Source organism: Eremomyces bilateralis (genome assembly GCF_010015585.1).
Source record: "Eremomyces bilateralis CBS 781.70 unplaced genomic scaffold P152scaffold_8, whole genome shotgun sequence".
NCBI lineage: Eukaryota > Fungi > Ascomycota > Dothideomycetes > Eremomycetales > Eremomycetaceae > Eremomyces > Eremomyces bilateralis.
The window spans coordinates 232126-260116 of record NW_022985074.1 but is presented as its reverse complement, the minus strand read 5'-3'; the positions used below and the strand labels follow the sequence as shown (position 1 = coordinate 260116).

General features: G+C 55.0%; 8 protein-coding genes across 8 annotated transcripts; 5 read left to right on the top strand and 3 right to left on the bottom strand.

Moving 5' to 3' along the window:
* The first annotated feature begins 1 nt into the window (after position 1).
* Positions 2-2733, top strand: P152DRAFT_327317 (Rap30/74 interaction domain-containing protein). The gene is made up of 3 exons (XM_033675248.1): positions 2-1389; positions 1470-1980; positions 2069-2733. Exons 1-3 carry the CDS (start codon positions 103-105, stop codon positions 2248-2250), a joined length of 1980 nt encoding a protein of 659 aa, XP_033534460.1. The 5' UTR covers positions 2-102; the 3' UTR covers positions 2251-2733.
* Positions 2734-2913: 180 nt separating this feature from the next.
* P152DRAFT_458019 (MFS general substrate transporter) lies at positions 2914-5703 on the bottom strand. Its single transcript, XM_033679364.1, has 7 exons — positions 4929-5703; positions 4723-4879; positions 4463-4673; positions 4330-4410; positions 3948-4278; positions 3373-3886; positions 2914-3307 (listed from the first exon to the last, which is right to left on the bottom strand). Exons 1-7 carry the CDS (start codon positions 5236-5238, stop codon positions 3151-3153), a joined length of 1761 nt encoding a protein of 586 aa, XP_033534459.1. The 5' UTR covers positions 5239-5703; the 3' UTR covers positions 2914-3150.
* A 4906-nt stretch (positions 5704-10609) lies between these two features.
* On the top strand, positions 10610-13571 carry P152DRAFT_415947 (uncharacterized protein; the record flags this gene model as incomplete). Its single annotated transcript, XM_033677058.1, has 2 exons — positions 10610-11543; positions 11583-13571. 2 exons carry the CDS (start codon positions 10613-10615, stop codon positions 13379-13381), a joined length of 2730 nt encoding a protein of 909 aa, XP_033534458.1. The 3' UTR covers positions 13382-13571.
* Positions 13572-13813: 242 nt separating this feature from the next.
* Positions 13814-17108, top strand: P152DRAFT_458017 (vacuolar protein sorting-associated protein 35). Its single transcript, XM_033679363.1, has 6 exons — positions 13814-14065; positions 14259-14893; positions 14951-15446; positions 15496-16516; positions 16578-16724; positions 16803-17108. The coding sequence occupies exons 1-6, from the start codon at positions 13929-13931 to the stop codon at positions 16965-16967; spliced, it is 2601 nt and encodes an 866-aa protein (XP_033534457.1). The 5' UTR covers positions 13814-13928; the 3' UTR covers positions 16968-17108.
* Positions 17109-17604: 496 nt separating this feature from the next.
* Positions 17605-19177, top strand: P152DRAFT_448938 (Lumazine-binding protein; the record flags this gene model as incomplete). The annotated part of the gene is made up of 4 exons (XM_033678082.1): positions 17605-17635; positions 17665-17814; positions 17897-18446; positions 18760-19177. 4 exons carry the CDS (start codon positions 17605-17607, stop codon positions 19175-19177), a joined length of 1149 nt encoding a protein of 382 aa, XP_033534456.1.
* A 708-nt stretch (positions 19178-19885) lies between these two features.
* Positions 19886-23255, bottom strand: P152DRAFT_458015 (carboxypeptidase). Its single transcript, XM_033679362.1, has 4 exons — positions 22186-23255; positions 21307-22140; positions 20369-21257; positions 19886-20320 (listed from the first exon to the last, which is right to left on the bottom strand). The coding sequence occupies exons 1-4, from the start codon at positions 22965-22967 to the stop codon at positions 20138-20140; spliced, it is 2688 nt and encodes an 895-aa protein (XP_033534455.1). The 5' UTR covers positions 22968-23255; the 3' UTR covers positions 19886-20137.
* Positions 23256-23404: 149 nt separating this feature from the next.
* Positions 23405-25255, bottom strand: P152DRAFT_458014 (cyclin-like protein). The gene is made up of 2 exons (XM_033679361.1): positions 24214-25255; positions 23405-24151 (listed from the first exon to the last, which is right to left on the bottom strand). The coding sequence occupies exons 1-2, from the start codon at positions 24938-24940 to the stop codon at positions 23775-23777; spliced, it is 1104 nt and encodes a 367-aa protein (XP_033534454.1). The 5' UTR covers positions 24941-25255; the 3' UTR covers positions 23405-23774.
* On the top strand, positions 25236-26247 carry P152DRAFT_435015 (uncharacterized protein). The gene is made up of 3 exons (XM_033677511.1): positions 25236-25529; positions 25580-25661; positions 25726-26247. Exons 1-3 carry the CDS (start codon positions 25503-25505, stop codon positions 25992-25994), a joined length of 378 nt encoding a protein of 125 aa, XP_033534453.1. The 5' UTR covers positions 25236-25502; the 3' UTR covers positions 25995-26247.
* The last annotated feature ends 1744 nt before the right edge of the window (positions 26248-27991 follow it).

Sequence of the window (27991 nt, the reverse complement as noted above, 5' to 3'; positions counted from 1 at the left end):
TTCACCTTGGCCCACAGGTCTTTCTCATATTTGCTTTTCCAGGACGATATCCAAACACCCTTCAACTGCTTGCTGTCCATCGATACACTTCAGTCTTAGGCAATGAGCGCCTCGCCAGCAGGCCCTCCCGGCTCTACCCCCAATGGAGGCGCGCCTGTATATCGACGAAAGCCAAAGGCAAATCCTTTGATTACCCGCCCAAAGCCTGGCCAGAGAGGACCTCCTACAGCAAGACCGAGACCGAAAACTGGCACCCCTCCGGCACCACCAGCAAACGGCCCGACTACTTCCCAACCCCGAGTCAAGGATGAACCTGACGTCAAATTCCGAGACATTCCTGTCTTCACGACGAAACGGGCGATACTGAAAGGGCTACGGCATCATCTCATGCGCTTGCAAGGCAATCAGACGGTCGACCCTACGAATCAAGATGAATGGACCCGACCAGTCCGGCTCCATCGGCGAGACCTGCAGGCTATTATGCCTGGCGGGGAAACCATGGATGTGGACACCAAGGAGATCGCGGAAGCAGATCAGGAACGCGAGCGGATTGAGGCGGTCAAGGCGGAAAGGAAGCGCATCCGGGACGAGAATCTAGCCCAGATCGCACCATCAACAAAGACACAAAAGCAGCAGAATACGCGACGGAAGGCTACGGCCGTGTCGGCATACGAACTCAACGAGACACCCGAACAGCAGAAGCGAAGTCAATTGCGGTACGAAGAATCCATTCCGTGGCATCTGGAAGACTTCGATAACCAGCATACGTGGCGCGGTGCCTATGAAGGTGGTCTCGTGGATCAATTTATCGTAATGGTCCGCGAACCCGGTCCAACTCAGCAAGGGCAATACCGAGTCATGCCAGTCGAGAAATTCTACAAGTTCCGTGAGGTTGGAAAGATGAAAACAATGACATATGACGAAGCGGAAGCGGAGATGAAGAAGAAGTACAAAGGTCCCCGGTTCGTCCAAGAGGCCGAGGACCAAATGGCTGCTTCCAAGCAACGGAGCAAGGACTCGGAGCGTGGGCGCGGTTTTGTGGTATCCAGGCCCGATACACAGCGTGTTACAGAGGAGGCGGGTGCTGGGAATGATCACGATTTCGACTTCGACATGAAGGCCGACTTTGATGACGATGATGAAGGCGATCTGTTTGGCGAAGATGAAGAGACCCGGAAAGAGGCGGAAGAAGCGATTTTCAAAGAGCAGCGCCAGGCTAACGTATTCGGCTTGACGGATGAGCAGGAGGTCGAGAGAGAGGAACAAAATCGACAAAGGGCAGAGGAGCGACAGAGGGAGCTGGAGAAGAAGTTGAAAAAGTCATTATGGAAGAAGGAACGAAATAACGCCTATCTCGAAGATGAGGATGGCAACCCTTATTTTGCATCTGTTAGTCCACCATTACTTCCTTTAACCAGCTCCCTTTTCATCCCGTTTCCTAAGTTCTTGGTATTGACATAACCCACCAGAGCGACAGCGACGATTCCGAAGAGGAGGAGCGCAAGCGTGCGGAAGAAGAGGCAGCTAAGAAAGCGGCTGGAGAGGACGACAAAGGCAAAGACACCGACCGACTTTCTGGAGCCAACACCGGCAGCAACACCCCCTCCGGCCGCGCCTCAAAACACGGCGAGCCCCTCACCGCCGCCGCATCCCTCAAACGCCCCGGATCCCCCAACCTCTCCGACGCCAGCGACAGCGAGTCCGTCCGCAAGCGCCTCAAGCAGAGCCACATGCCCGCGCAACCACCTGTCACGAGGATCCCGTCGCGGCCACACTCGCCCAAGCCAACCTCCCTCGCCGCGTCGCGCCAAGGGTCTTTCTCCGGTGCCGCCGCCTCTGGAAGTGACAGTGAAACGACCGACGGTGGACGCCGGAAAGTTTCGAAAATGCAGCGTCCATCGCGCACGGGGACGCCAATTGGTTCCCGCGCAGCGAGCCCTGCCCCTGGTGCAGCGCGGGCGGCCAGTCCCGAGAAGCGACGTAAGTACCCAGCATCCTCTCTCGACACTCATCTCAAGCTCCATATAAACTTCATGAAAGCCGCGTAGATGATTAACACACATCCCAGCAATCCCCACCGTCGAAGACATCCGCAACGCCATCCCAGCAGAAGGCATCGCGCTTAAGGGGCTCTTGGAAGTGTTCCGTGGCCGCATTTCGAGCGATCAGACGGGCGAGTTCATCAAGCGCGTGAAGAGCGTGACGTCGTTCAATTCACAGACCAAGACGTTGTTCGCAAAACGTACCTGAGCGCTTCTGGATAACAATGAGAATCTTCCTCGCACGGTGATCGGTGACAATATATAGAAATGTTGAGAGAGCTATTGGCTAAGGAGATACATCGGGCTTTACCGCTTGATGACATCTGTTCTGCCTCAATTCAGCCGTTCAGCTTTGAAAAATTCTTTTACCGTGGAAAGAGGGGAGGACGACGTAAGCTTTTCTTGGGGCTTGTGAATGCCGCGTGCCAATTTCCGCTAAGCGACCTATTGTTCTCCAACTCGCCTATCAGGATCCGACCTTTTTTAATCCGCCATCCCGTCCACCAGAAACAATCGTTCGACCCAAGGCTGCTATAGCCGGACCCCTTTCGCTCAATGCGCTCATATATGGCTGACCAACGGGATCACATGAAACAGCTAGGGCGTTCACTTTGTGGCTGCTAATAGCAATATACTTGATGAAGGTCTAGATGCGGATGGAACATCTCGTATTGGAGCCATATAATTATCGTAGATCTAGATGAAGGGCATGGTCTAGCATCCTGGGTGCTGGTGAGATCGCTCCATTGGCGAAATACCCTCGGAAGAGGAGGTGAATCGAGATGGCTGATCTCGGGCTCCTTCACAACTCCGCCTACTGAGGTGCTGGGACATGAAATACCAATCACGGAACGGATAAAAAGGCAGACTGGCGGAAAACCGAAGAATGGTCTAATTCAAGCACCTGCTGACATGTGTTATTGACCGAGTGTCACAATAGCAAATTATGGACGGCTTAGAAATGTAAAAAAGGGTTCGACATGATCGTGAAAGTATTAGAGTTCCCATAGTAATATTGATTCCTTGGTTCCTTTATTCAATGTTTTGACCTACATCGACCCAGTGCAGGCGAGACGTTTCCCTCCGTCCTAACCCATGCGCTTCTGTCCTACGCTAACGCTTTCTCCTTCTCATCATCAGAGACAGGCGCCTCATTCTCCAGGCGCACGGCTACATGCGAGGTCATGTTCTTCGACACGTCCTTCGTGAAGAGCGTGACGACGAAAGCGAACGCCGCGAAGCTCAAGGCCGTGATGTAGAGGGCCCTATGACGGTTAGTCAGTCATGTTTCCCACTAGAGGGTATTACGGCAACGGAAAATCGGACGTACTTAAATCCCTCGGCATAGGCCCACTTGGAGGCCTCCTTGGCCGCCAATAGCACCTCGACGTTCGCTCCGGGGATAGTCAGCGCGGTCTTGATATCCCCCGCGCTGATCGCGGTGATGAACCGCGCCAGATCCTCCCGCTTCACGCCCATCGGGATGACGGCGCCACCGATATGCTTCCCGATGACTTGGCGCACCTTGTTGCTGAGCACGGTACTGTAGATCGCCAGCGCGACGGTGCCGCCGGCCGCGCGGAAGCTGCCGATCAGCATGGAGGCGAGACCGATGTTGTGGTCGTCACAGGCGAGCTGGATGCACACGATCAGGGAGACGGAGACCCAGCCGGTGCCACAGCCAGACAGGAAGGTGAGGCCGAGGGCGCGGGAGAGGGTGTCGGGGGTGAGGGTGGTGAGGCCGGCGGGGCCGACGACTTTAAGGAAGACGCCGAAGAGGACGCACCAGTGGGTTTTGAGCCACTTGTGTTTGCCGATGATCATGCCGCTGACGAAGCCACCGGCTGGAGGGAGGGAGGTTAGAATAGGGACGGAATGCGCGGATGGGAGTGTTTTGGCACTTACTAGCACCACCGGCACCACCTGCGATGGTGAGGACACCAATGCGGATCGGATCTTCATCGTACATGAACGAGATCTGCTGGGGCCAGAATGCAGAGCCGGCATACAGACCCATACCAGCGACGAAGATGATCACCAGGACCAGACTGAACGTGCGGCCGCGGGAAAACAGGGACCGGTCCATGAAGGGGTTCGGTGCAAATTTCCATTCCCACATGCCCATAACGAAGAGAAGAGCGGCACCAATCAGGATCAGGCAGAGGACAATAGCAGATTTCCATGGATACGACACGCCTCCAAAGGAGATACCGACGAGAAGCATAGTGAGCCCGGACTAGGGTCGCCGTTAACATCCAAAGCGAGGTCGGTTGGAGACAAGACTTACGGCCCAAAGAGCAACACCGATCCAGTCAATTTCGTAGAATTGCTGACGCTTTGACTTGCCATGCGAGTTCGGATGGTGCGGCTATGGTGGATGTCAGTCATTTCCATGGGACTCCAGCGCATATTGAACTTACCGGAAAGTAGAAGAAGAATGCCATGACCAGGGTCACAATATTCAGCGCAATCCCAACATACCAATTGATCCTGAACGTGAGATGGTGGTATTTGACCATGGCATTGCCGGCGAGCGAGCCGAACATGGTCCAGGGGGTGGTGATAATGTCCAGAATGGCTTGAGCCGTGCCTCGATGCTTATTTGGGACGATCTCAGCAATACCGGCCACCCTGCAAGGCATTAGAGAAAGTGGGCTCTGCACCGTAATTCGAGACTTACGCGAGTTGTTGCGCGGCAGCCCCAATGCCCTTCAGAGCCATACCTCCAATCACCATGTTTACGGCGTCGGCTCGCACTGAGACGATAGTTCCAATTAAGGATACAACGCAGCCACCCATGAAAAACCATCGACGTCCAAAGATATCGGAGAGACCGCCTAGGACAATTAGTTATGAATCCTCAAGTATAGAATAGGGCAAAATTACCAGTAACGGGCAAGCATACAGCTAGACCTAGCGTATATACTGCCAGCATCCAATTGTACTGAGGGGAATGACCAAGCTCAAGATCGATGTGCCTGACAATAGATCCTGTGCATGCAAATTGCTGGAAGGTCGTCGTGTACCCCAGCGCCAAGGCTATACAGGCGAGCCACTTCGCCTTGGTCATTCCGGGGGGACCCCCAGCTGTCTCTGATGTAGTAGAACTAACATCATTGCTAGTAGGAGTAGGGACAACCTCCGTTTGCACCGTCTCGGTCTTCTCCGGATGGTCTACCACGTCGGATTGACCCATGATTGCAAGACAGATAGAGTGCGGAAGGGACTGCAAGGAAGGAACGACAGTGACGACTCGACCTGAAGTAAAGGAGACAGAGAAATAGATGGCCATGAGCAATATTATAAATGTACAGAGAATGTACTTACGGTCGTTGCCATGACCCTGGAGAGATCCACCCTCTATCCCACCGTGCCACACAACCCCGCTCGGCCCTTTAGTTTCATTTCGTAGACTTGGCTTGATCCTCTGCTGGCTGGGCGGCGCACGACGACGTCCAGAACATCGCCTGCTCGTACCCAACCGCCGTGATTTCCTGGTAGATGAATCATGTATGCAATGCGTCGCCAAGCAGCTCTAGCCCGAACGATTCTAGAAACGACTTTAAGACTTGGTTCCCGTTCGTCAGTGGACTCCGTTGACACTACCCCATGGGGCACAGGGGTCGCTGGCGTGGGTATCTCTCAGCCCACGGTGGTGCATGCGCAGGGTCGTCGTATGCAGCGGAACCGAACGCGAAAAGTGCACGGCTTGGCATCTTTTATGTTTCTGGGCTAAGAGCGCCGGCCGCCTGAAATCTCATGGAGGGGTAGGGGTGTGTTGAGCCAATGGCAGACGCGAAACAACGCCAAGCTCCGAGGCAATATGGAAAAATGACTTGTTTAGTCGATTACTTCTTTCAAGTAGAATGGAAAGTCTGAAAGAGTCCTGAATCGCGGTTTGTTCGCCCAGACGGGAAAATGTAGATATGCTGCGTGTCATTGGTGGCTGGAGGCCATATCTGCCGTACCCCACGTCCGTACACCATCTTTGGAGGGACCAGGCGAGTCGGTGACGCAGGGAATGGTACGGATTGCCGGTAAGCGAAAGCAGGCGTCGCGGGATATAAATGCCAGGGAAGTCTGATTATTCGCCAGTAATGCTCTGATCCCAGAACAGCAGGCCGCGGCTCTCACGGTAACCCAGCAAATGGCGCGATCTAGGTACGGTTATGCCAGCTCGGAACTCAACGTTTTGTAGCTGTCAGTTGACACGAACTGGGTTATTGGAAGGTTGAACTGGGTAAAAGAATGTCATCCGCCATCCCCTATCCGGCACCATGGATGTGAGGCACAACGCACAAGAATACGAGCACACAATCGGGGACCAATCGGCTGACATGCAGCCAGAGATGCGGAGAGAACTAAGAAATCCGGGGAACGAAGCTAAGATAGCGAAGGAACCACGATGCTTCTAGTTTGTACCAATGAAACCATATGGTAACCGAGGTTCCTATACTGAGAGCAATGCTCACTGGCTTGTAGAGAATAACATCATTCCAATCCAGGAGGGATGGCGGCCATGAGGATATAATTTAGGAGATACATTGAAGTAATGGTAGTGGAAAGGACGTTGAACGAGACCGTAGAACAGTGGAACGTGAAGGTCGAACGGCAGGGGAAGTGTCAAGTGTCCCACTTCAAGAATCACAATATCCATACGCCAAGAAATGCTAAGCCTCGCCAAGCCAACCTTATTTCCTCCACATGGCCCAGCCCCCAGGATATTGCACAAAGGGCGGTTCCTAAGGAAAGCGTCTTCGTCGAAGCTCATTTACTGTATTCTGTAGATGGAGCAGATATTCTTCGGTGAGAGTAAGGACAGAGCTGAAACCATATCCGTTTTCTCTCCCTTTTCCTCCCGTGTCTCAAGCTTTTACTCTTCACATGTATGGCCAATTGGGATGACGGTGCCCAACGACTCAAACAAATATTCGTTAGAACCCTGATGTTGTAAATTGAGCGCTGAAAGTGGAATTCCTCCCCAGTACGCAAGGAGCGCTTCTCCCTCCAATAATCTCTCCTAATCTGGTATGGCAACATCCTTTCCCCAACCATGAATATTGAATGGTTCCTTTCTCCCACTACCCCACACATGTTCGTGGTTTCGTCAACAGGCACCGGCCAGGGTCCCATAATCGGATGTGGGCAGGAATGACATTGATTGGATAATGGCAGCGGCCATGCCTGTCACACGCATGGATGGTCATTGCTAGGCGCTTGGTTATAGCTTGATTGCGGTTGGCGCGAAGCTTCAAGGGGAATCGTTGCGTGGCGGAATGGGCCACACGGCGATAGGACCCCACGTGGATGGTGTGCAACGTCTCTAAACAAAGTTATCGAATTTTGGATCGAAGGGAGGATAGAGGTGAGGAAATTAAGCGACTCTAGATGGAAGGATACAGCATGATAATAGGGGATATTCCGAACCAGGAACGTAACGGTCTGAACCTACGAGGGAGATGGTCCCGAGCACAAAATCGCTGCATAGGCATGTACTCGTCCGCCATTGGTGGACGTTCACCTTGCATCCTCCAACAAAGAAACGGCAGACTTGTTGAGAACTTGCTCTAACTCTCTGCCATGCACATCTAAACTCACTGTGAACCCATCCGCATTTATTGATTTCTAAGAACCAAGCGGCACCGGCGGCACCAGTGACCTGATCAACCTCCTCATCGAGACCTCCGCAACCTCGTAAGCTAGCATTCTGTATTCCTACCTTTTACCACCTCGTTCCCCCCTTTCCAAGTATGCAGGATACTAGTCTCCAGCGAGAGCGCCACGTTGCGACTTGCATCAAACGGTGAAAACGAAAAAGTTTACGAGAACCCAACGACGGGATGGGACATGGTGGCCGGCAACTTTGGATTGTATCTGTAACCTAAGGGTACGGCATACCAGACCGGTCAATACCCCAGCCGTCGTATATCGTATATCGTACGCATGCATATCCGATCGACACATCCTCGATGCGCTAGTGATCCCATGCTGTCTGTGAGAAACCGAGAATGCGGGGCTGACGCTTGCAACATGAATGGGGACGAGTGACGACAGTCGACAATCCACTCGAGAATCGAGATGTCTTATCAAGCTCGTTCGCTCTTGGATGACGAAGACACGGAATAATTTTTTTGGTTTTTTGGGGGGTTTGGAACGATGTCCAAACCAACACCACTGCGAAGCACACACCGACCTCTGATGAATTTTTCTCCGATCATGTTGGGCTGAATGCCTGAATCCCATCAAAGCTTTCCCAGTTGACCGAAACCAATGTTGACCGAAACCAATGCGTTCTCCAGCGATACCTGATTTCCTAAACCCGTTTTTCTCAATGCTTCGTCATCAATGACTTAAGTACACAGATCTGTCAAACATTTTCACCCACAGATAGCTCACATGAAATCAAGGTCGACAGTCCGAACTTCGTCCATCAATGCTGGCGTCCCTTCAAGCGTGACCGCCGGCAACAGACTTTCGGTCTTGCCAAGTGCTGACAGCCTGATGCCAGTCAGCAGTCTGAACCAACCGACAGCGGCTCGGGTGAGGATTTGCTAGGAGACGCATCTCTCCTCGTGCACTTGTGGTAGTTCTGTGGGGCACGTGGTTCGATGGCGCTACCCTCACAAGTTCACGTTGCATGGCGCTACTATTTCTGCAGCGCGAGGATGTGGATTGCGGAGAAGCTGAGCTAGCAACACAGGACGTTGAAATCTGAAGAGAAAGGACGGATCGAGGAATCTCGCCGACCAGCTCCATAACTTACCTACTTACGATATCTCCAGTCACACTGTGGTACCTCCGCCAGTCGGCAATTTGTAGGCATTACAGAGCACCTACCCAGAAGCTGTAACTCCTAAACAGGCGAGCCAGCTTCCAACCCGCTGACCTTTCCAATTTCATTCATGCATCACGATCCATCTAACATCGCTTCCCAACCTCTCCATCCAATTGGCCACCCTCCCCATCTATGAGTGATCCAACGCGACCGGCAAGGCGGCACCCAAACCTGCTGATCCCGTGCAAACCGCCCTCTCCCGCACCGAATCAAATGCGCCCTTCTGCCCTTCCGCGTTTGCACTTTGCAGAGATTTCCACATCAGCCACGATCGTGATGCAGGTGGAGCCGGGAAGCGGGGCGGATGGCCCCTACGCCTTGGCAGGCGTCGCCCCCGTGATGCGATGGAATCTTTTGGCTTCTTTAAGCCGTGAGTTTTCCGAGTCTGCCTTTTTGGGGGGCCCGTTGGGCTATCGTGAGTTTTGGATGGATGCGCGATTTGATGGAAATTGGTGCGGCGACGGGTGACGGGTAAAATATTGCGGCTGCCTGTGTCGTTACTATGAGGGATTTGGGCATAGTTAATAGATAGGGATTTGACGCAGTATCGCTCATCTATGTCTTAATTAAAAATGCGCGATTTCATGCATGATGCCCCTTCCACATCTCTCAGCTCTCAGCTCTCGGGCCATTAGGCACATGGACAATTCAGTGGTAGCGGGTGTATCGTGCAATCTAGACGCACCAGTTTCTGGTTTGATGTGCAGACGGTCTGGGGCGGGCGGTGGAGCTGCCTTAGGCCTCTAGGCACTAATCTTCGGTCGGTGGGCCACCAATGACGCCAGCTGTGATTCTCATGGCGTTGCATCGTCACACCCCCCAGTCCTGCCACTCACGATGCTTCCCACTCTGCCAACAATTCACTGTAATGATTCATCCAGTTTTCCTTATTGAAAATCCAATTGTCTCTTAAATAGCTCAGTCCCTCCAAAGGCCCACTTGCTCGACTTCTTGCTCCTTGAATCCTTTCGTCGTTGAATCGTTCTTAATCACCACCACTTCTTCTACATCCTCTATCACCACATCATCATCATCACCATCATCATTATTCTGATGATTGACTTCCACGACCACTCCTAATTAGCCCTTTTTGCTTTGAGAATCTTGGTAAGTGTTGCTATCTTCTACCTTCACCGCATATCCTTCCCTTGCCCTGCCAGTTGAGTGTCAACCCCAATGTTGTGCTACGTCACCACCAGAACCATCGGATCGGCAGCACCCCGCGATGAAGAGGCTCGGGGCAAACAGCAATGACCGTGACCTGGACCTGGCTCCAGGCTGTCATGCGTCAAATTGCTGGTCGCATTGGATGAGACCTCCAGCACTGAGGCATTGAGAGTTAGTTATTGCGAGCAAGATTCTGTTGAGCTTCAATCAATCAACTAAGACACTTTAATGCCTCAACCGCGACAAGGCAAGGAGGATGCCTCTCTCACCGACCTTTGATTCCATATCAATGCTCTCGAGTCTGCCAGGCCTGGTGCATGTGCCTGCAGCGTGATCCCCATCTCGACCGCGCTCATTGGCGGCTCAACTACAACCAGGGCCTTATCTAGATCGCAACGATACCAACACTTTTCCCAGCTGTTGACGTTTCGGACACGCAAGGCAAGCTGCTGACTCGCTTTCCAGTTCCGTTTTCATTTTCTACCATCCATTTAATCAACGAATCTATCTTCCCCTAACACTATTATCCCTCTAAACGAATCCCGAACTCCACTACGATATCTATACAATGACGGTTCCTACCATCCCCCCTCGTCCATCTCGAAATGGCCAATCCTCCGGCAATTCCACCAACAACGACGCCCCTTGCATTCCGGCTCGTCCGAAACGCACGACGGAAGTCGCTGAGGAGCGCTCCTACACGCGCTCTCCCCTCAACGACCCGACGTTCCACAACAAAAACGGACTCTCCCTCTCAAAACAGAGTTCTCAAGAATTCCCCCAACGCCCCCCAAGCGTGAACCTGCCGACCATCGGCCACGAAGGCGAAGAGTACGACAACATGTCCTTCGGGACGCCGCCCGGCGAGCAGACGAAAAACATCGCCGAGGACCTCCCGCTTCACGCCCCGAAAGCGTCGTTCGCGTCGTCCACCGCGAAGTCGCGCATCCAGAACGTCACGCGCACAGACTCCCAACAAGCGGCGGCGGCGGGCATCGGCAAGGCGGTCGGTGACATCGACGAACGCCCGTCCGTTCCTGAACGACCTTCTTTGGCGCGGACCACGTCGTCCCATAGCCAGAGCAGTCGCCCGGCGTCGATCTACAAAGACGACGCGGAAGAAGGCATTCCCGAAATTGGTGTTCAAATCCCGCTGTACAAGAATGCTGGCGACGTACAAGCACCTACCCCGACTCTAGGCCCATCAAATCACTCGGCGACGAGTTTGCCGCAGTTGTCGCGCAAGACCGCCGCTCCGGATCCGTTTACTGGACCGCCGGGCAGTTATGGGATGCATGGACACGGCTTTGGGCCGAAGATAACCAAGATTGAGAAGCAGTGGTATCAGAAGCATCCGGAGGAGTTGGCGAGGGAGACGGAGGGAGAATACGGACCGGCCATTTCGGCGGATCGGAAGGATTGGCATTTGAGTAGTACGGAGTTGAATGAATTGGTCTATGGGAGCGCGAAGCGGGCGGTCGGAAGTGGTGAGTCTTACGGTTACTCCTACCCAACTTTTCTAACCGATGCTCATTCAGGTTCCGGGCCCGTCGGCACCCCCGACGAAGAAATCGGAAACCGCGCCGCCGAGGAGTATGCGTCCCGCATCGCGTCCCCCCGCCCTCCCTCAGCAGGCGGCAAACCCCGCTCCAGCAGCGGCCAAGACGTGCACGTCGAGTCCCCCCTCCACCAAATGAGCTTTCCCGCCAGCGATACCGACCCCGTCTCCCGCCTCAAGCACGACCACGCCATCGACTCCGATCACGAAGACCACGACGAGGATGTCATCCACGTCCGCGACTCCCGGCGTGGCAGCTACATGTGCGGCACCGCGTATGAGCCGTCGCCCGACGCCATCGGTATCCGCCCCGAAAGCGTCACCGGCGACGATGATATCCACCCGATCCTCGCCGGCGACGAGGTCATGAAGAACCCCTCCGGCGAGTTCCTGCAGCCGGCCGTCACGCCTGACCCGGACCGACTGGCCCTGGAGATGGACGAGGCGCGGCAGAATGCAGGGTCGCGCTCGCACAGCCGGGCACACAGCCGGGCACACAGCCGGACGAATAGCATACAACTGGCGCTCTCGCGGGCCTCGTCACACGATGAGGGCCGGGAGTCACCGGTCGCCGGCCGCACGATGCTAGAAGATGTGTACGAATACGAGTCGCTGTTCCCGGAGGACGACGAGGACACGCGCAAGGCGAAGGAGCACCATAACGCGACGCTGGCCGGCAAACCGAAGCGGTCGTCCTTCGCGCGGCATCAATTCCCGAGCCAGGACGTGTGGGAAGACGCGCCGTCGTCGCTGATGTACACGACGGCAGTCGAGACGCCGGAGCCATCGCTGCAACCGGCACACGGGGATGCAGACGCCCACCACAAATACCCGGCCTTCGAGACCCCCGCGTCCGAACACGCCCGCCACTCCGCCCTCTCCCAATCCTTCCTCCCCGACCACCTCGCCCGCCTCGGCGCCACCCCCAAACCTGCCTTCCATCCCTCTGTCGCATCCGAAACCCGCCCGACCGCTGCCCAACGCTTCCCCAGTCAAGACATCTGGGAAGACTCCCCCGACTACACCCAACTCGTGGCCGAAGTGCGCCCTTCCCCTTCCCCGGACGCCACACCCGCCGACACCGCCCCTCCCGCGGCCGACAAGAAACCACCCTCCGTCCCTGAGCGCGCAAAACCCAGCATCCCCGCGCGCCCTGCTCGCAAACCCAGCACCCCAAGCTCGGAAGGCGCTCCGGTCGGCTCGTCACTCGAGAAGACGCCGAGCGCCGAGCGCGCCAAGCCGGTTGTTCCGCCGCGCGGCGTGGGGAGCAAGCTCGCAGCGCTCAAAGCCGGGTTCATGAGTGATTTGAACAGTCGGCTGCAGCTAGGACCGCAGGGGCCGAAGAAGTCCCCTCCGGAAGAGTCCACGGTGACACCGGAGCCGGAGGCGGAGAAGGCGCCGTTGGTGGACGCGAGGAAGGGGAGGGCGAGGGGACCGCAGCGGAGACGGCCGGGGGTGAGTCCTGCGGCGGACGGGGCGGTGGCGGCGAAGACGGTGACTTTTGATTTCACGCCGACGGTGACGTTGTTTGAGATTGATGGGGAGGGATGGGTGGAGAAGGAGATTGTGAACGGGAGGGGCAAGGAGACGAAAGATGCGGAGGAGGTGGAGGAGGTGAAGGAGGAGGTGATGGATCAGAGTACGCAGACGGGGTTGACGGAGGTGGAGACGGAGCGGGAGAAGGTTACGATTTTGGAAGGGGGGAATGCGGGGACGGGGGGAATGGTGGTGGTGGGGACGGTGAAGGATGCGGCGAAGGATGGGGATGAGAAGTCATGACCATGCGATAGGGGGGAAGGAGTGGAGGAGACGTAATGGGTTTGGTGGTGTATTAGAGTGTTGCTCATTCCGTTGAAGAGGACATTGTTTCGGTACTGGCAATAATTTATGTGTATGACTTTGGTGTTTGAATGCACCCAGACCCCCATATTATATACCAATATGGTGATTGTCTGTGGTGCTTTGGGGGTAGCATTTGTTAGACAAAACTAGGATTTATCGGAAGTCTATCTGTTTATTACTCTTCAAATACCTGATATTATAGTCACATAACCTTGCTATGGATTTGACAACCTCCACAGTACGAACATTCACAATCATCAAATCAGGAGTTGAAATCGTCATCCCAGTCACGTGCGTCATTACCGCCAAGCCACCACCCAACTTCCTCCCTCCCTCCCCAAGCTCACCCCAAAGCTCCAAATCCATCCTCCCCAGACCCCAACATCCTCCAATATCCTATTCCAATCGGTCCCCGTCCCACCCATTCCTCTCTTCCGGGCCCAATCCACACACCGTCCACACATTCGCGACCCCCCACCCAACCATGGCCGCCTCGCCGCCGACCGTCGAGGACCAGGCGCGGTTGCTGGAGGATGCGCTAGCGGTGGTTCGGCAGCAGACGGTGTTGATGCGGAAGTGCTTGGAGACACCAGGGAAGTTGATGGATGCGTTGAAATGCAGGTAGGTGGTGGATTTCTTTTGGAGAGGGGTGCTTGGGAATATACGGCAAGCATGGCGGAGGGGGATAGCTTGGGTGTCCTGTTGAAGTTGCTGGACGTCACTCATGTTTGGCGTTGTTCACCAGGCTGGCTTTGCTCCTGATATTGACGTTCTAACCACTGGTGGTATCACTTACTAACCTCTGTCCCTTCAGCTCCACCCTCGTCTCCGAACTCCGCACCAGCACGCTCGGCCCCAAACAATACTACGAACTCTACATGGCTATCTTCGACGCCCTCCGTCACCTCTCCGTCTATCTCCGCGATAGCCACCCTACCAACCACCTCGCCGACCTCTACGAGCTCGTCCAATACGCGGGCAACATCATTCCTCGCCTCTACCTCATGATCACCGTCGGCACCGTCTACATGTCCATCCCGGATGCCCCCGTCAAGGAGATCATGAAAGATATGATGGAGATGTCCCGCGGCGTGCAGCACCCGATCCGCGGCCTCTTCCTCCGCTACTACCTCAGCGGGCAGGCGCGCGACCAGCTCCCTGCCGGCCAGGGTGACGGGCCCGAAGGGAACCTGCAGGATAGCATCAGCTTCGTGCTCACGAACTTTGTGGAGATGAATAAGCTGTGGGTGCGGTGGCAGCATCAGGGGCATTCGCGGGAACGGGAGCAGCGGATGAAGGAGCGGCAGGAGCTGCAGTTGTTGGTGGGGAGTAATTTGGTGAGGTTGAGTCAGTTGGTGGATCTGGGGAATTATAAGAAGATTTTGGCGCCGTTGTTGGAGCAGGTAGTGCAGTGTCGGGATGTTGTGGCGCAGGAGTATCTATCTGAAGGTGAGTTATGCAGCTGGAAGTGGGTTGGACGTTCGTATGCTAATAGTCATGATTTAGTTGTCACCCAGGTCTTTCCCGATGAATTCCATCTGCACACCCTGGATCAGTTTTTATCCGCAACCGCGCGGTTGAACCCACATGTCAATGTCAAGGCCATTGTGATCGGGCTGATGGATCGATTATCCGCATACGCTGCGCGAGAATCCGAGACGGAGACGCCTGAAGAGCGGCTGCGGAAAGAGACGGAGGCGGCGGTGAAGTTGCTGGAGGATTTCAAGCTATCGAAAGAGAAGCCGGAGTCAAAACAGCAGAATGGCGACCCCTCGGAAGCGACCTCACCGGTTGAAGAAGCATCCTCGGAGATCACAGTGGATTCTGAGACACCGACTGCAGTTGATGAGGGCGAAGCGGAAGGAAAGAAGAGTCGAGGGATTCCGGACAGCATCAAACTGTTTGAGATCTTTCAAGAGCAGGTGTCCAGCTTGGTTCGGATACAGAGACTGTCAATACAGGACACGATTGCGTTACTGGCATCTCTTGCTCGGTTAGCCCTGTAAGTCCCTTCTTCAAGGGTATATGTGGCAGCGCTGACATTGTCCTAGAACCGTCTATCCCGACCGCCTCGACTACGTCGACCAAGTCTTCTCCTACGCCATCGAAAAAGTCTCCCAATTCACCAATTCCGCCGACCTCCACTCACAAGCCACCCAAACCAATGTTCTCTCTCTCATCCTCGCGCCTGTCACGTCATATGCTTCTCTATTCACCGCACTCGCCCTCCCACACTTCATTCCCCTCCTCCAGGCTCAACCGTACCCTACCCGCCGCTCCATAGCAGCCGAAATTGCCAAGACTCTCCTCAAAACCCAAACGAAGATCACCACGGTCGAACACCTGGAAAGCATCCTCGCGATCCTCCAGGTACTCATCAAAGAAGGCACGCAGCAGGGTGCGGCATACGCCGGTGGTCCACTGCAACGCAAGGGCATCGAGACCGACGAAACGATAGAGGAACAGGGTATGCTAGCACGGCTTGTCCATTTAATCGAAGGCGAGACCAACGACACGCAATTCGCGCTCCTGCAAACCGCGAAAAAGGCGTTCGCGGAAGGCAACGAGCGGATCAAATACACCACCCCCGCACTCATCACCGTGTCGTTGAAACTCGCTCGCGCGTTCAAAACCCGCGAACATTTCGACGACAACTGGTCCACGCAATCTACCGCGCTGTACAAATTCATCCACTCCCTGATCACCGCCGTTTACACCCGGGTGACCGCCAGCCACGACCTCTCCCTCCGCCTCTTCGTCGCGGCTGGCCAAGTTGCCGACCAAGCCGGCTTCGAGGAGCCGGCCTACGAGTTCTTCGTGCAGGCGTTCACGATCTACGAGGAGGCGGTGAGCGACAGCCGGGCGCAGTTCCAGGCGATCTGCGTGATCGCCGGGGCGCTGCACCCGACGCGGAACTTCGGCCGCGAGAACTACGATAACCTCATCACGAAGGCGGCGTTGCATGGGAGCAAGCTGCTGAAGAAGCCGGATCAGTGTCGGGCGGTGTATTTGGCGAGTCATTTGTGGTGGGCGACGGAGGTGAGGGCGAGAGGGGAGGAGGATCCGAAGGATGTGAGTATCCCTTCTAGTAGGGTGAACGCCTTTGGTGTCGGTCGGCTAATATTTTGTGCAGCTTTTCCGAGATGGGCGACGGGTCCTGGAATGTTTACAACGAGCGCTGCGTGTTGCGGACGCGTGCATGGATGCTGCGGTGTCTGTCGAGTTGTTCGTCGAGATCCTGAATCGATATGTGTATTACTTTGACCAGGAGAACGAGATGGTACGTAATCGCCACTTCTCTTCCCTCTGTCCACAGTTTCATAGTCCAGATGCTAACAGGATTACTTTTACCGTTTAGGTCACCACCAAATACGTCAACGGCCTCATCGAGCTGATCCACTCCAACCTCAACTCGAACGAGCAGACAGCCGCGCTGGAGAACCCGAAGAAGCATTTCCAGCGGACGCTGGATTACATCTCGGGCCGGGAGTTCGAAGGTGTTGTGACGAACCCGCCGGAGTAGTCCGCATGGGCTGCGTGGAATAGAATGCAGTAGGCGATAATGTTCGTAATTTAGCCCCATCAGGATTCAGTTGTAATGTTATCTGGCGGCCCTTGTATTTGGAGCGACTATTCAAAGGACATGAGGGATGGAAAATCAAGCTTTGAAGACTTTCGTCCGGATTGGATTGTGGTGCTTCGATACTGCGGCCCTGTGATAAGATGAGATATAAATTTGGGAGAGCTAGAGAGTCCATACCTGCTGATGGCTTCGTAACCTCTCGGCTCTCCCTAGCCGATAGGAGAGCCTCCATTTTGTTATATGGTAGCGGGTCGGTACGGGGCAGTTACGGAGGTCAAGCGCTAAACCGCTTTAGGAAATATCGGTATACCGGGTAGCCGTTGTGGGATTCATTCCTTGGGATTCCGCGTGATGACTCCCGAAGTTACGACGCATATTCACCACAGGTTAACCCTTACACGCCACCGAAAGGGAAAGAAGAAGTGTTTGACGATTGAATGTAATATTTGTGTATAACGGCTTGCATCAATCGTACGTATTTCTCAGACAGGACGTGGATCCTATCAAGAGCTTGGAATATCCGGTAACCTTCGGGACGAACCAGGAAACCTTCCCATCCGCGATTGACTCTTTGAAGATGTTTACGGGAATCGTAGAAGTCGTCGGGAGTAAGTCCTCTCTCCAAAGGCTTGTCCAGTCGCCACGGTTTTGCTGACCTCCAAAGCCGTGTCCAAGCTCGAGGAGCTGGACAAAACCTCCAGCGGCGGCAGCGGCACCTCGCTGACTATCTCCAATGCCGAGGAGATCCTAGGCGACTGCCATCTCGGCGACAGCATCTCCATCAACGGTTTGTACCCTCCGTCTACGTTCATCCAATTGAATCACGGCAAGAAAAACAAAGGTAGGCGCTGACTAAACCAACCCTCCAGGCACATGCCTCACCGTCACGGAATTCGACAAGTCTAGCTTCAAGGTCGGCGTCGCCCCCGAGACCCTCCGCCGCACCAACCTCGGCGATCTAAAAGCTAACTCCGGCGTCAACCTCGAGCGCGCTGTCTCCGCGCACACGCGGATGGGCGGGCACTTCGTCCAAGGGCACGTCGACACGGTCGCCACGATCCTCTCCGTGACGCCTGACGGCAACGCGCTGACCTTCCGCCTCCAGCCGCGCGACCCCTCGGTGCTGCGCTACATCGTGGAGAAAGGGTTCATCACGCTGGATGGGGCGAGCTTGACGGTGACCAAGGTGGAGGATGGGTTAGAGGGGTGGTGGGAGGTGATGTTGATCGCGTATACGCAGGAGAAGGTGGTGATGGGAAAGAAGGGGGTGGGGGAGGGGGTCAATGTGGAGGTGGATATGGTGGGGAAGTATGTTGAGAAGAGCGTGGGGGCGTATTTTGAGGGTGTGGGGGTTGGGGGGGAGGCAGCGGTGTTGGAGAAAATGGTGGGGAGGATTGTGGAGGCGAGGTTGGCGGGGAGGTAGAGGAGGTGGATTATGGATGATGTTGGTGAAAATCGATGGCTTCAATTCGTCACGTTGGCGTCCTTGAATTGTGTAGTCTATGCACGTCATAAGATGAAGGCAGCGAAGGTGAATGTGACATTCACTAAGAATCGATCTACATAGTTGATACAAAAGTCTTGAAAAGTCAAGTCCACCATATTGCCAGTATCTATTCTAAACGCCCCCATGATGCCGTGTCTTTCGATTGTTCAATGACTGCCGGTGACCGTTTCCCATAACCCGTTATCCAGTTCAAGACAATAGTACCGTATACATGCAACCATCCAGCATAGCGCATAACAGAAACACGTATCAACCCAGAGATCAATGTTTCTACCTCTGTCCCTCGTCATCCCTCCTTCATGACTCCTCGATACCCTCGAAACTGACGATCTCAACAGTCCTTCTCGACTCCTCCTCCCGCTTGTGTGGGATCTGCGTGGTATTCTTCCACTGGGGTACTGGGGTTTCCAATACCGGTAACGGTGGTAAGGAGGACGTAGAGGTGGGGATCTCGACGATCGTTGTGAATGTCGACGCCTGTCTCCAGTGCTCGTCGTCCAACGCGGGTGTGGGGGTCGCTGATGGGGTTGCCGACGAACTCGATGTTGATGAAACCGGTGACGACGGACCCGGCGATGATGAATCCGGTAGCGATGCAGCTGGCGTCGGCAGGCTCGATGTGCCCCAGTTCTTCACCTCGTAGTTCGTCTGCCACATCCCGCTATCATAGTACGATTTCGAGGACGAGGAGACGGCTGGGTCGGCGACGGTTTGCATTATTGTCGAGACGACTGTCGCGGTCGGCTCATCGGCATCTGATACGGTTTGCGTGATTGTTTGGTAGACGACGTCGGGTGTTGAGGAGGGTGCTGATCCGCCGTCGACGTTGACGACGGAGTACTTCGCGGGCTCAGCGTTCCGTCGGAGGTTGTTAGGGAGACGTAAGGGAGAGGCGAGGCAGGTTGAGCAGACGAAGCCCGAGAGGACGAAGAATTGCGTTGAATGCATGGTTGCTGTTATTGTAGCGGCGTGGAAGATAGTTCGTGATGTCTGTGTACTGGTCTGTAGTTCAGGGCGGTTGTTTGCAGGATCGTTGAAGTGAGAAATCTCCACTGAGGTCGGTGATGTGCAGAGGAAGAGTGGAACACCCGCGAGGAAAGGAATATGTAGCACAAGCCATGGCGAGATGAATATTTGGTGGTTAGTTATTGTGTGGTATGCCGGTGGTTGGGGGGAAATATCGAATGGCGAAGATCGGAGGCTGGGGATCGGCGCGAGAATGGCAGCCACTCCCGTCAACCAATCGGCACACTTCGCGAAACGGGCCGAACCGTAACACGCTAGCCCTGATTAGACTTAGCGTGGTATATCAGATAGGCACGTGATCATACAACAATGCGACTCGATGACCGAACATCTTGAATCTCGGCTTTGCTTACGTCGATCCGGAGTTTTCGAAAAGAGAAGGGCCTGATATGACTGGTATCCAAGGGTGACTAAACAGCAGCAGGGGAAAACTTATACACGGGGACTTGATCAGAAGTCGCCATCCCCAACAATGTGATATCCCTATCCCAACCAAAGATCGCTATGCACCGGGCAGCAAGTGAAGTCGTCCCTCCAAAACGGCGGATGGAGTAATGTACAAATGAGGCCTATGAATCTATACCAGCAGCCGCTCGCTCGCATTCCGCAGGATCCTCGCCGCCTTTTCCAGCTGCTTCTGAGCCAGCGCCCAGTCGCCCGCATCCACCGCATCGCGGATCGCCGGGAAATACGCTTCGTCGTAGCCGGACCAGAGCTGGGGTCCAAAGATGATATGCTTGAATTGCTCGCGACCGGGAACCTGAGACGGGGTTAATCACCGGTACTGTCAGTGTCGCGCAAAACTTACCCCATGCTGCTCCGTATCCTCCGGACCCGTCGGTAGGTCTAGCAGGTTCGTCTCGAAGTCGCTCATCTTCTCATTGTGCGCGATCCGATGCGCCATCACCATGTTCGCTTCGAATCCGCCGCGGCCGAAGACCTCGTCCCGCCACGTCTGCTCCCACGCATGGAACGAGTTCGCATTCTGCGTGAACCCGTCCGCCGCCGTCGCCAGCGGCTCCACGTCGAACTTCACGCCATCCTTGTCCGGCGACCACGGCGCTCCTTTCTCGTTTGCGTACGTTTCCAGCGCCTCAATGTACTCCGCAACTGCGGACGCGTATGTGGTGAGGTCGAACGGGATGATGTTCTCCTGGGTCAGCTCGAGGATCATGAGGGCCCAGATCTGCGCGAGGGACTTGTGGTATTGGAAGCCTGGGTCGCCATATTGCTCCATCCATTCAAAGGTTTCATAGCAGCTGTGGTATGGGAAGCCTGGGCCTTCGAAGCCAAAGTCGATGCTCGAGCAGCCGGCGAGGTCTTGGAACGCGACATAGTCGCTCCCCGCGCCGAGGCCTCGCAGTTTGCCGCCGTCGGTTTCCCACTGTTCGCGGACGGTGGATGTACTGTTGGTTCCGGGATCTTCGACGCGGCCGATGGCTCGGAGAACGATATCTTGAAAGAGAGGCGAGGCAGCGGCCCAGAACTTGCTGCCGGTGACGCCGACGTCGACATTCAGGTACGCGATGGCGTCTTTCCGGAGATCATCGATGCGGTTTTCCACATGTTCGGTCGAGCCGATGAGATTGTATTCCTCGCCGTCCCAGGAAGCGAACTGGATGGTTCGGAGCGGTCGCCAGCCTTCGGCCCATAGGTCTCCGAAGATCCTGATCACTTCCAGCATTACTGCCGTCCCACTGTGTCACATCAGCAGCCATTTTTCCAGCGTCGTGCAAATTAACGTACCTTCCAGGGTCAGCGGCGCCGAAACACCATGCATCTCGATGATTCCCAACAATCACCTTCTTCGCCGTCGTCTCGATGCCCGGAAACTCTCCCAACACGTTAAAAATCGGCTGCTCATCGACTTCGTCCTGCTCGTTTTTCAACTGCACGACCGGCGACGTCTTATCGCCTGACCACCACTCCTCCACATCCGGCACCCCACCAATCCACTCCTCCGGCAACTGCTGCCCATGTCCTTTCAGCACCTGCAGCAATCTCTGCGCATCCCTCCACGCCAACGGAAGACTCGGGATGTTGACCAAGCCCGGATTGTTATCCTTGCTCACCCGTTTCGCGCCGTCCACGCTCGCCCAGCCAGGTGTCAGCACGTCACCGACAACCCAACTCATCAGGCTGACGGCTCCGCGCTGGACGCTGTCAGCAGGTCGCCAGCGACCCTCGGGCCAGACGTCTCCCTTGACGAAGCCATCTTCTTCGGGGTCGGAGTAGATGAGGACGCCTTTGAAGCCCCACTCTTCCGCCGCTTTAACTTTGAGTGCTCGATCACCTTGGGTGCCGTAGTATCTAACTAGTGCGATCGAGCCGTTCATATCGATGCCGCTGTCGGCGAGACGCTTGTAGTCCTTTCGCGAGCCGTAGTTGACGTAGATTAAGGGGCCGGAAACGTCGCCGGCGCGTGAGTGGCCGTGGAAGGCGGGGACCTGCTGCACGGGGGTGATGGCGTTCGGGTATACCTCATCCTCTTCCAGTTTTGCCTCCCAAGCCAGCTCCGGCGGATCGACGATCGCGACTCGTCTCCCACCTTTCTTAGGGTAGTTTAGATAGACATTGAATCTGCTCCTGTCAGCGTCGTCCCTCTCCACCCAACTCCGTACTCACCTCTCCGTCTCCACCTCCTGCAACCCCGCCTCCCGAAACAACCCCTCCACCCACCGCGCCATATATGCATCCCCCTTCGACCCTGCCACATGGTCAAACCCACTTAGATGCCTTGCATACTCCCGGATCCGCCCCTCTTCCACTCGCCCCTGCGCATACGCCCGCACGCTCTCCGGACTAAACATCACCCCCCCATTCCCCGGCACCATCTGCAGCACGAACAACGAATACACCAGCGCCATTAACACGAACAGCCCCGCCAGCCGCGCTAAGATGATCCCCCGCGGCCGGTAATCCTGCGGTATGCTCCACCCCCCTGAAGGCCACCGTAGCCCCTGCGCCCACGTCGGTCGCCGCATCCGCCACCCCGAAAATCGCGACGTGAAGCTCGCCAGCCGTTTCGAGAAGCGCGTCCGCGCGCGGCGGCGGCGGCGCGCGCCGTCCGCCTCGTCCGCGTCGGGGTCGAGCACCTCAAGCTCCTCCATGTCGCGGCGGAGGCGGTCGCCGTCGCCATCGTCGGTGTCGGTGTCGGTGTCGGAGTTGGGGTCGGGATCGGGGAGGTAGTCTGCGGTGTCGGTGCTGGAGCGGACGGATTGGACGGAAGGGGCGTGGTATCCGGTGCGGCGGCGGGAGGCGGGGGCGAGGAAGGATTGTCGTTCGGCATCGGCGCTGATTTCGGAGGGGCCAAGATGGGTGGAGGAGGGAGGGCGGGAGGAGGTGGCTTCTTCGTAGGTGGGGATGGGGATGGGGGGGTAGGGGTCGTAGGGGTGTTTGGAGCTCATGGTGGAGGGAGGGAGGGCGGAGGAAGTGGAGGAGGAGGGAGGGATGAGAGGAGATAGGGTTGTATAATGGATGAGAGGCGTGATACGTATGTACAGGAGGGAGTTTCAGGGAGATGCGGATCAGGCGGGAGGCACGGGAGCGAAGGACATGGCGCTAGCGCGGAGAGAATTATAGATCGCAGTATCGGTCGTACGGAAAGGAATTGTCTTAAGGAATGGATGAAGTGAGAAGTATCTGCATCTGGGTGAGATGGTGGAGTTGAGATAGTGATCGATGAGGAATATGGGATGGAGATAGAGATTCGTCAGGGTTGAGATCCATCCTTGTGGTTACGTACTTACCAGGTTTCGGCTTGGGGTTGGCACTACCCCCATCAGCATAGATCGTTCGCATCATAAATCTTACAATTGTATCACTTCTGCAGGTATTATGTGCATTGGAAAGTCGAGCTTGTGCGATATTTGACTCATTCGTTTTTATTTTCTTCATAAGTTTCAGTCGAAGCTACCATGAGCGCATCTCTCATGTCTTAAATACATTCATTGATGCTATCCACCATACCGGTACGCCTTGGAATGTCTCCTGGAGACCATAGCAAATGCCCGGCCTCTGCGAATACGCAATCCCATGATCCTCCATGAAATATAACGCCGAGAAGTGGCCTGTCCCGTCGTGACTAGTCGCCGTGCAATTAGTCCAGCGGATAGAAAGTAGATTTGGGGAACACGAATTTAGAAGAAACGCGCTCCTAATAATAGCCGTAAGTCTCTTTCTCCAATAACATTCAATCTCACAAGGTAAGGATATTAAGCAACCGGCAGCTTATCCAGCTCCATCGTCGGGTGTTCCTTCCTCCACGCCTCGTCGAAGATCTTCTCCTTCTCCTGGTAGATGAGCTTGTATGCCGCGCGGATGGTACCGTCCGAGACGCCGCAGACGAGACCAATCTCCTTGGGGCTGCGGGGCTCGTTGGTGACGCACGCGGCGATGTAGATGGACGCGGCAGCGATCGACAGCGGCGAGCGACCGGCCAGCGCGTTGTTGGCATTGAGTTGCGCGACGAGGGTGATCCCGAGATTCGCCGTGGTAACGGGCAGCGACAGTTGGCTGGAGTAGCGAAGGATGACTTGATCGGGTTTCGTGTAGGCGGTGGCTTGGGATTCGTCGGTCTTGACATGCACGCCTAGCGCAGAAGCTCGATTAATAAAGCTTCTTCTAGCCAGCTCATGTTGTCAGAATACATACCTTTGGTGCTCATGAACTGCGTCGGATCTTCGGTCTTCAAGAACGCCTCCAAAGCCTTGAAGGTCCGCCCGATCTCCTTCTTCGGCACGCGCGTCAACCGGTGGATCTCCTTGAAACTGCGTCCGTTGTTATTCGCGCGACAGGCGACGAAGATACAGGCCGCGATGACAGCGTCCATCTTCTTCCCCTTCATCGCCTTCTTCTCCTCGACCGTCTTGTAGATCAGCTTGCACGAGTCCGAGATGGTCCGCGAGATGTGCCACGACTCGCAGAGCGCCGAAATCTGGCGGTACGCCACCGCCAGGTTCGTCGTCCCTTTCTCACCCATCGCCTTGTTCTGCGCGCGATGCAGCTCGCGACTTCGTCCGGAGCGATCACCGGAGCCGATCCCGGTCTCCAGCTGCGCGCCTTCGAGCAGTGCATCGCTGTATCGCACATCTCCCACACGGTTGGGGTCTTCGCCGCGAGAGTCGTTGTCGTTCGTGAAGGTGCGCCATTCGGATCGGGTGTCGACGACGCGATCTTGCAGGACGAGACCGCAGCTGCCGCAGATCAGGTCACCGGCGGAGAACTCCTCGACGATGTTCGGGGGGAACTCCTTGCATTCCGGACACATCATGGTGATGTTGAGGTTTTCGCGCCATTTCTCTTCCTGCGGGGCGGCGGCCTCGGGGAGGACTTCGCCGGGTGAGAGGATGCGCTGGGGGGGGTCGACTGGGGTCGCCATGTCGATGATGGAGAAGGTAATTTGTGAAAGTCAGAGGAAGGGGAGGGTCAAGATATAAACCGGAGAGAAAGGGTGGCGAAGTGCAGCGAGGCAGATATCAAGTGAGGGATGGAGGTGGTGGACGATAGGTAATGGGAGAATGTGACTCAAATCATTCACTCTGCGTCGTCATGGTGTGGGTAGCAGGACTGGAAGGCCCTATTCACTTCCCTGGAGGCAGCAACTTTTACTGAAAAGAATGCGTTATTGGATTATGAGGGAGAGAAGTGAATTCTGACGGCTGACTTGGTGTCTGGTTTCAGTTCTGATGTCGTTGCAGTTCTGGTTGACTCTTCGAAGGCAGCAAGGTGGCAAGGCATCAACATCTTGTCGAGTGCAGTGCATTGATGCGACTAGTATCGGTTTCAGCCTCAGGCACTAAGGCACCAACATTATTAAGCAGCTCCCGGCTTGAATTGCTTGAAGCTTTTCCATTCATCTCCAGTTGTCCATCACGACCTCACGACCTACAATTCATCAGGAGCGCTCGCACACGAAGCTTCGGAACATCCCCCGATCCAAAATGCTTGCCCAATCCCTCCGAGTTTCAGTACGTGATGACCCAATCCCGCCAATTGCCTCGCTAACACCGCTTCCCAGCGCCAATGCGTGGCTCGGCTCTCCCGCCAGCAACTCTCATCCGTCTCCCGACGAACATTGACGGTGTCCGCCGTCCGACAAGGTCAGTCGCCATCAATAATCGAACCCGAAAATGGTCGGTATACTGATAGCTCCGTTTCGTCCAGCCGACCTGGTCCAGGACATCTACCTCCGCGAACTCCGCAACTTCAAGCCCGCCCCCGTCAAGGCGACCGACGCCGAAGGCCACGTCCACACGTTTTCGATGCCCAAGGTGCCCGCGTCGCCAGAGGAGGCCGACTTGGCGAAGGAGATGCAGGCGTATGAGACGCAGGCTGTCGAGGTGGAGGGCCAGGCGGAGGAAGGTGGACAGCCGGTCGTAGAGGAGGATTGGTTTGTTGAGGAGGAAGAGGAGGCGGCTTCTGCGCAACATTAAGCCCGGAACTATTGGGGCTAGATTGTGAATAGAGGGGGATTGTATCAATATATTGAGCGATTCAAAGATGAATATCGATTCAAAACTCCGGAACCAAGATGGGAACTTTGGAGATCTCCAGTTCCTCACGAGATGCAATGCCGAATGTACATCATGCTCTGATTCCTTTGAACCGTATTCGAAAACCTGTCAGTCTGCCACTTGATGCCTTCCACTATCCAAACAGCCTGAACACAATGACCCCGCTGATGGCCTGGGCCAATGTCCTCAGATCGATACCGGATACATACATTTCGGTCTTTTGAGGTTTACCCGGACTCATCTGGCAATGAATATGTCCACTTCTCCCAATACGGTAATGTGAAGGACACCAGAACTTACAAGCTCGTATAAAAGTCTGTCGAAGTCCTCGGGGATAGGTTCCTAAAGTCTAATCCACCCTCCTCAAGGCCACCCGCCCAATAAAAGCTCCAATCGAATATAATGCTCTTGCTCTCTCAATTAAGTTGATATGAGCTTTGAGTCTTATGATATAGGGCATATTCTACTGAGCTAATTGTTCTTATGATGGGACCTATTAGCAAGCTACGAGAGACATATATACCATTATCTCTCAAGACCCTGACGATTCCTCCGCCCAGAAAGCGTGGTACTCCATGGCCCGTACCTCTCACCCAAATTCCTGAGTTGACACTTGGTAATTGGTTAATGGTTGACCATTCCGCCCAGCACGGACCTCAATAGCTTGTAATTCTTCCATTGATTCTTTCTAATTCTAAAAAACAAGGCGAACGAACAGTAGCATGCATGAACGGTCCCGATCTTTCTATCCATGGTCAGCGTACCCAGGACTGCTGATTCAGTCAACCTCAAACCTCTTCCATACACAGATCCTTACGTTTTTCCGATAACTACTATGTACAGCATGAAACATTCAGGCTGGAACCAGTGTGAAAGGCCGACAACCCCGAAAAAACCATCAGCACGCCATGTCTACCGCGACATTCAGATGCTCCTATACAAGTCCAGGCTACATACCATGTCCCCAAAGAAGCGAAGTTGCATAAGACTCTTTTCAGATTAAGGATTAGCGGTCCGGAATAAGTCGTCTAGAGCCCAGAATGAATATGGACCGACAACGTGGCACTCTCTGAACTTTGGAGTCTGGACTCACTGGAGTCTGGAGGTGATAAAGCTGATAGGGCTGTGGAAAGGGGCTAACAGAAGGCTGGATTGTACCCACATCCCACCGCCATCTCATACCAATCCGGACGACGCCTCGTGTGGTTCTAGGATGATGAGTCGGCAGTCAATCGAATGCTCGAAACGAGCGAAATCGGTGAAAGAAGCGATCCAGAACTGCCTAGAATGGTCGTCGTGCATGATCATGATGCATTTCCAATAACGCCAGATCTTTGACTTTAGACCCTGCGCCACGCCGGACGTCCCTGTCCCCTGGGAACGAATCATCGGGTTCCAAACAGACGCTCACCTCGATGCAGAGGACATATCTGCATATCACATCATTTGGAACCGGGAGCTCCAGATCCTTCGCTTGTGCAGAGTGGTTACCAGCCAGGTGGAGGTAGCTGAGAGCATGAGGTATCAGGAGAGAGGACAGCTTTAGGAATGAAGCGACCGAACAGGCAGCCCATCAGCAATTCCTGGGATACGGCCTGCTTTTAACCTTTAGTACTTTCACGAAAGTACAGTAATTCCGCCAATCCGCAGATTAATCGTTTGATGCTGGTGGGATCCCTGCTGCAGACAGTACGGTATTAACGCATCCAGCAAGGATATGACACCCGCCCCATCTCGCGGATTGACAACGCCCGAACTCCAATCTCCCATCTTCAACCCGGGGCTGAGGCCCATTCTGTCGCTTCAATTGCTCGTGTTGGTGCCTGCGGAAGTGTCGCATGAAGTGAACCGCTCACAGTTCGTTGCTTGTCATCGTTGTCGTTGTTGCGTTCTCTGTCTTCACCCGACCTCCCCCT

Bases quoted from the DNA above. Each gene is read 5' to 3' on its own strand.
- P152DRAFT_458014 (XM_033679361.1), bottom strand. From the start codon at position 24,940: ATGGCGACCCCAGTCGACCCCCCCCAGCGCATCCTCTCACCCGGCGAA. The intron at 24,152-24,213 runs GTATGTATTCTG...CTTCTGCGCTAG, and splicing joins GCAGTTCATGAGCACCAAAG to GCGTGCATGTCAAGACCGAC.
- P152DRAFT_458017 (XM_033679363.1), top strand. From the start codon at position 13,929: ATGGCCGCCTCGCCGCCGACCGTCGAGGACCAGGCGCGGTTGCTGGAG. The intron at 16,517-16,577 runs GTGAGTATCCCT...TATTTTGTGCAG, and splicing joins GGGAGGAGGATCCGAAGGAT to CTTTTCCGAGATGGGCGACG. The intron at 16,725-16,802 runs GTACGTAATCGC...TTTACCGTTTAG, and splicing joins TTGACCAGGAGAACGAGATG to GTCACCACCAAATACGTCAA.
- P152DRAFT_435015 (XM_033677511.1), top strand. From the start codon at position 25,503: ATGCTTGCCCAATCCCTCCGAGTTTCA. The intron at 25,530-25,579 runs GTACGTGATGAC...ACCGCTTCCCAG, and splicing joins CCCAATCCCTCCGAGTTTCA to CGCCAATGCGTGGCTCGGCT. The intron at 25,662-25,725 runs GTCAGTCGCCAT...CGTTTCGTCCAG, and splicing joins GGTGTCCGCCGTCCGACAAG to CCGACCTGGTCCAGGACATC.
- P152DRAFT_458015 (XM_033679362.1), bottom strand. From the start codon at position 22,967: ATGAGCTCCAAACACCCCTACGACCCCTACCCCCCCATCCCCATCCCC. The intron at 22,141-22,185 runs GTGAGTACGGAG...TGACAGGAGCAG, and splicing joins CAGGAGGTGGAGACGGAGAG to ATTCAATGTCTATCTAAACT. The intron at 21,258-21,306 runs GTACGTTAATTT...GATGTGACACAG, and splicing joins GGCGCCGCTGACCCTGGAAG to TGGGACGGCAGTAATGCTGG.
- P152DRAFT_458019 (XM_033679364.1), bottom strand. From the start codon at position 5,238: ATGGGTCAATCCGACGTGGTAGACCATCCGGAGAAGACCGAGACGGTG. The intron at 4,880-4,928 runs GTAATTTTGCCC...TAATTGTCCTAG, and splicing joins TGTATGCTTGCCCGTTACTG to GCGGTCTCTCCGATATCTTT. The intron at 4,279-4,329 runs GTAAGTCTTGTC...CGGCGACCCTAG, and splicing joins TCGGTGTTGCTCTTTGGGCC to TCCGGGCTCACTATGCTTCT.
- P152DRAFT_327317 (XM_033675248.1), top strand. From the start codon at position 103: ATGAGCGCCTCGCCAGCAGGCCCTCCCGGCTCTACCCCCAATGGAGGC. The intron at 1,390-1,469 runs GTTAGTCCACCA...ATAACCCACCAG, and splicing joins GCAACCCTTATTTTGCATCT to AGCGACAGCGACGATTCCGA. The intron at 1,981-2,068 runs GTAAGTACCCAG...CACACATCCCAG, and splicing joins GGCCAGTCCCGAGAAGCGAC to CAATCCCCACCGTCGAAGAC.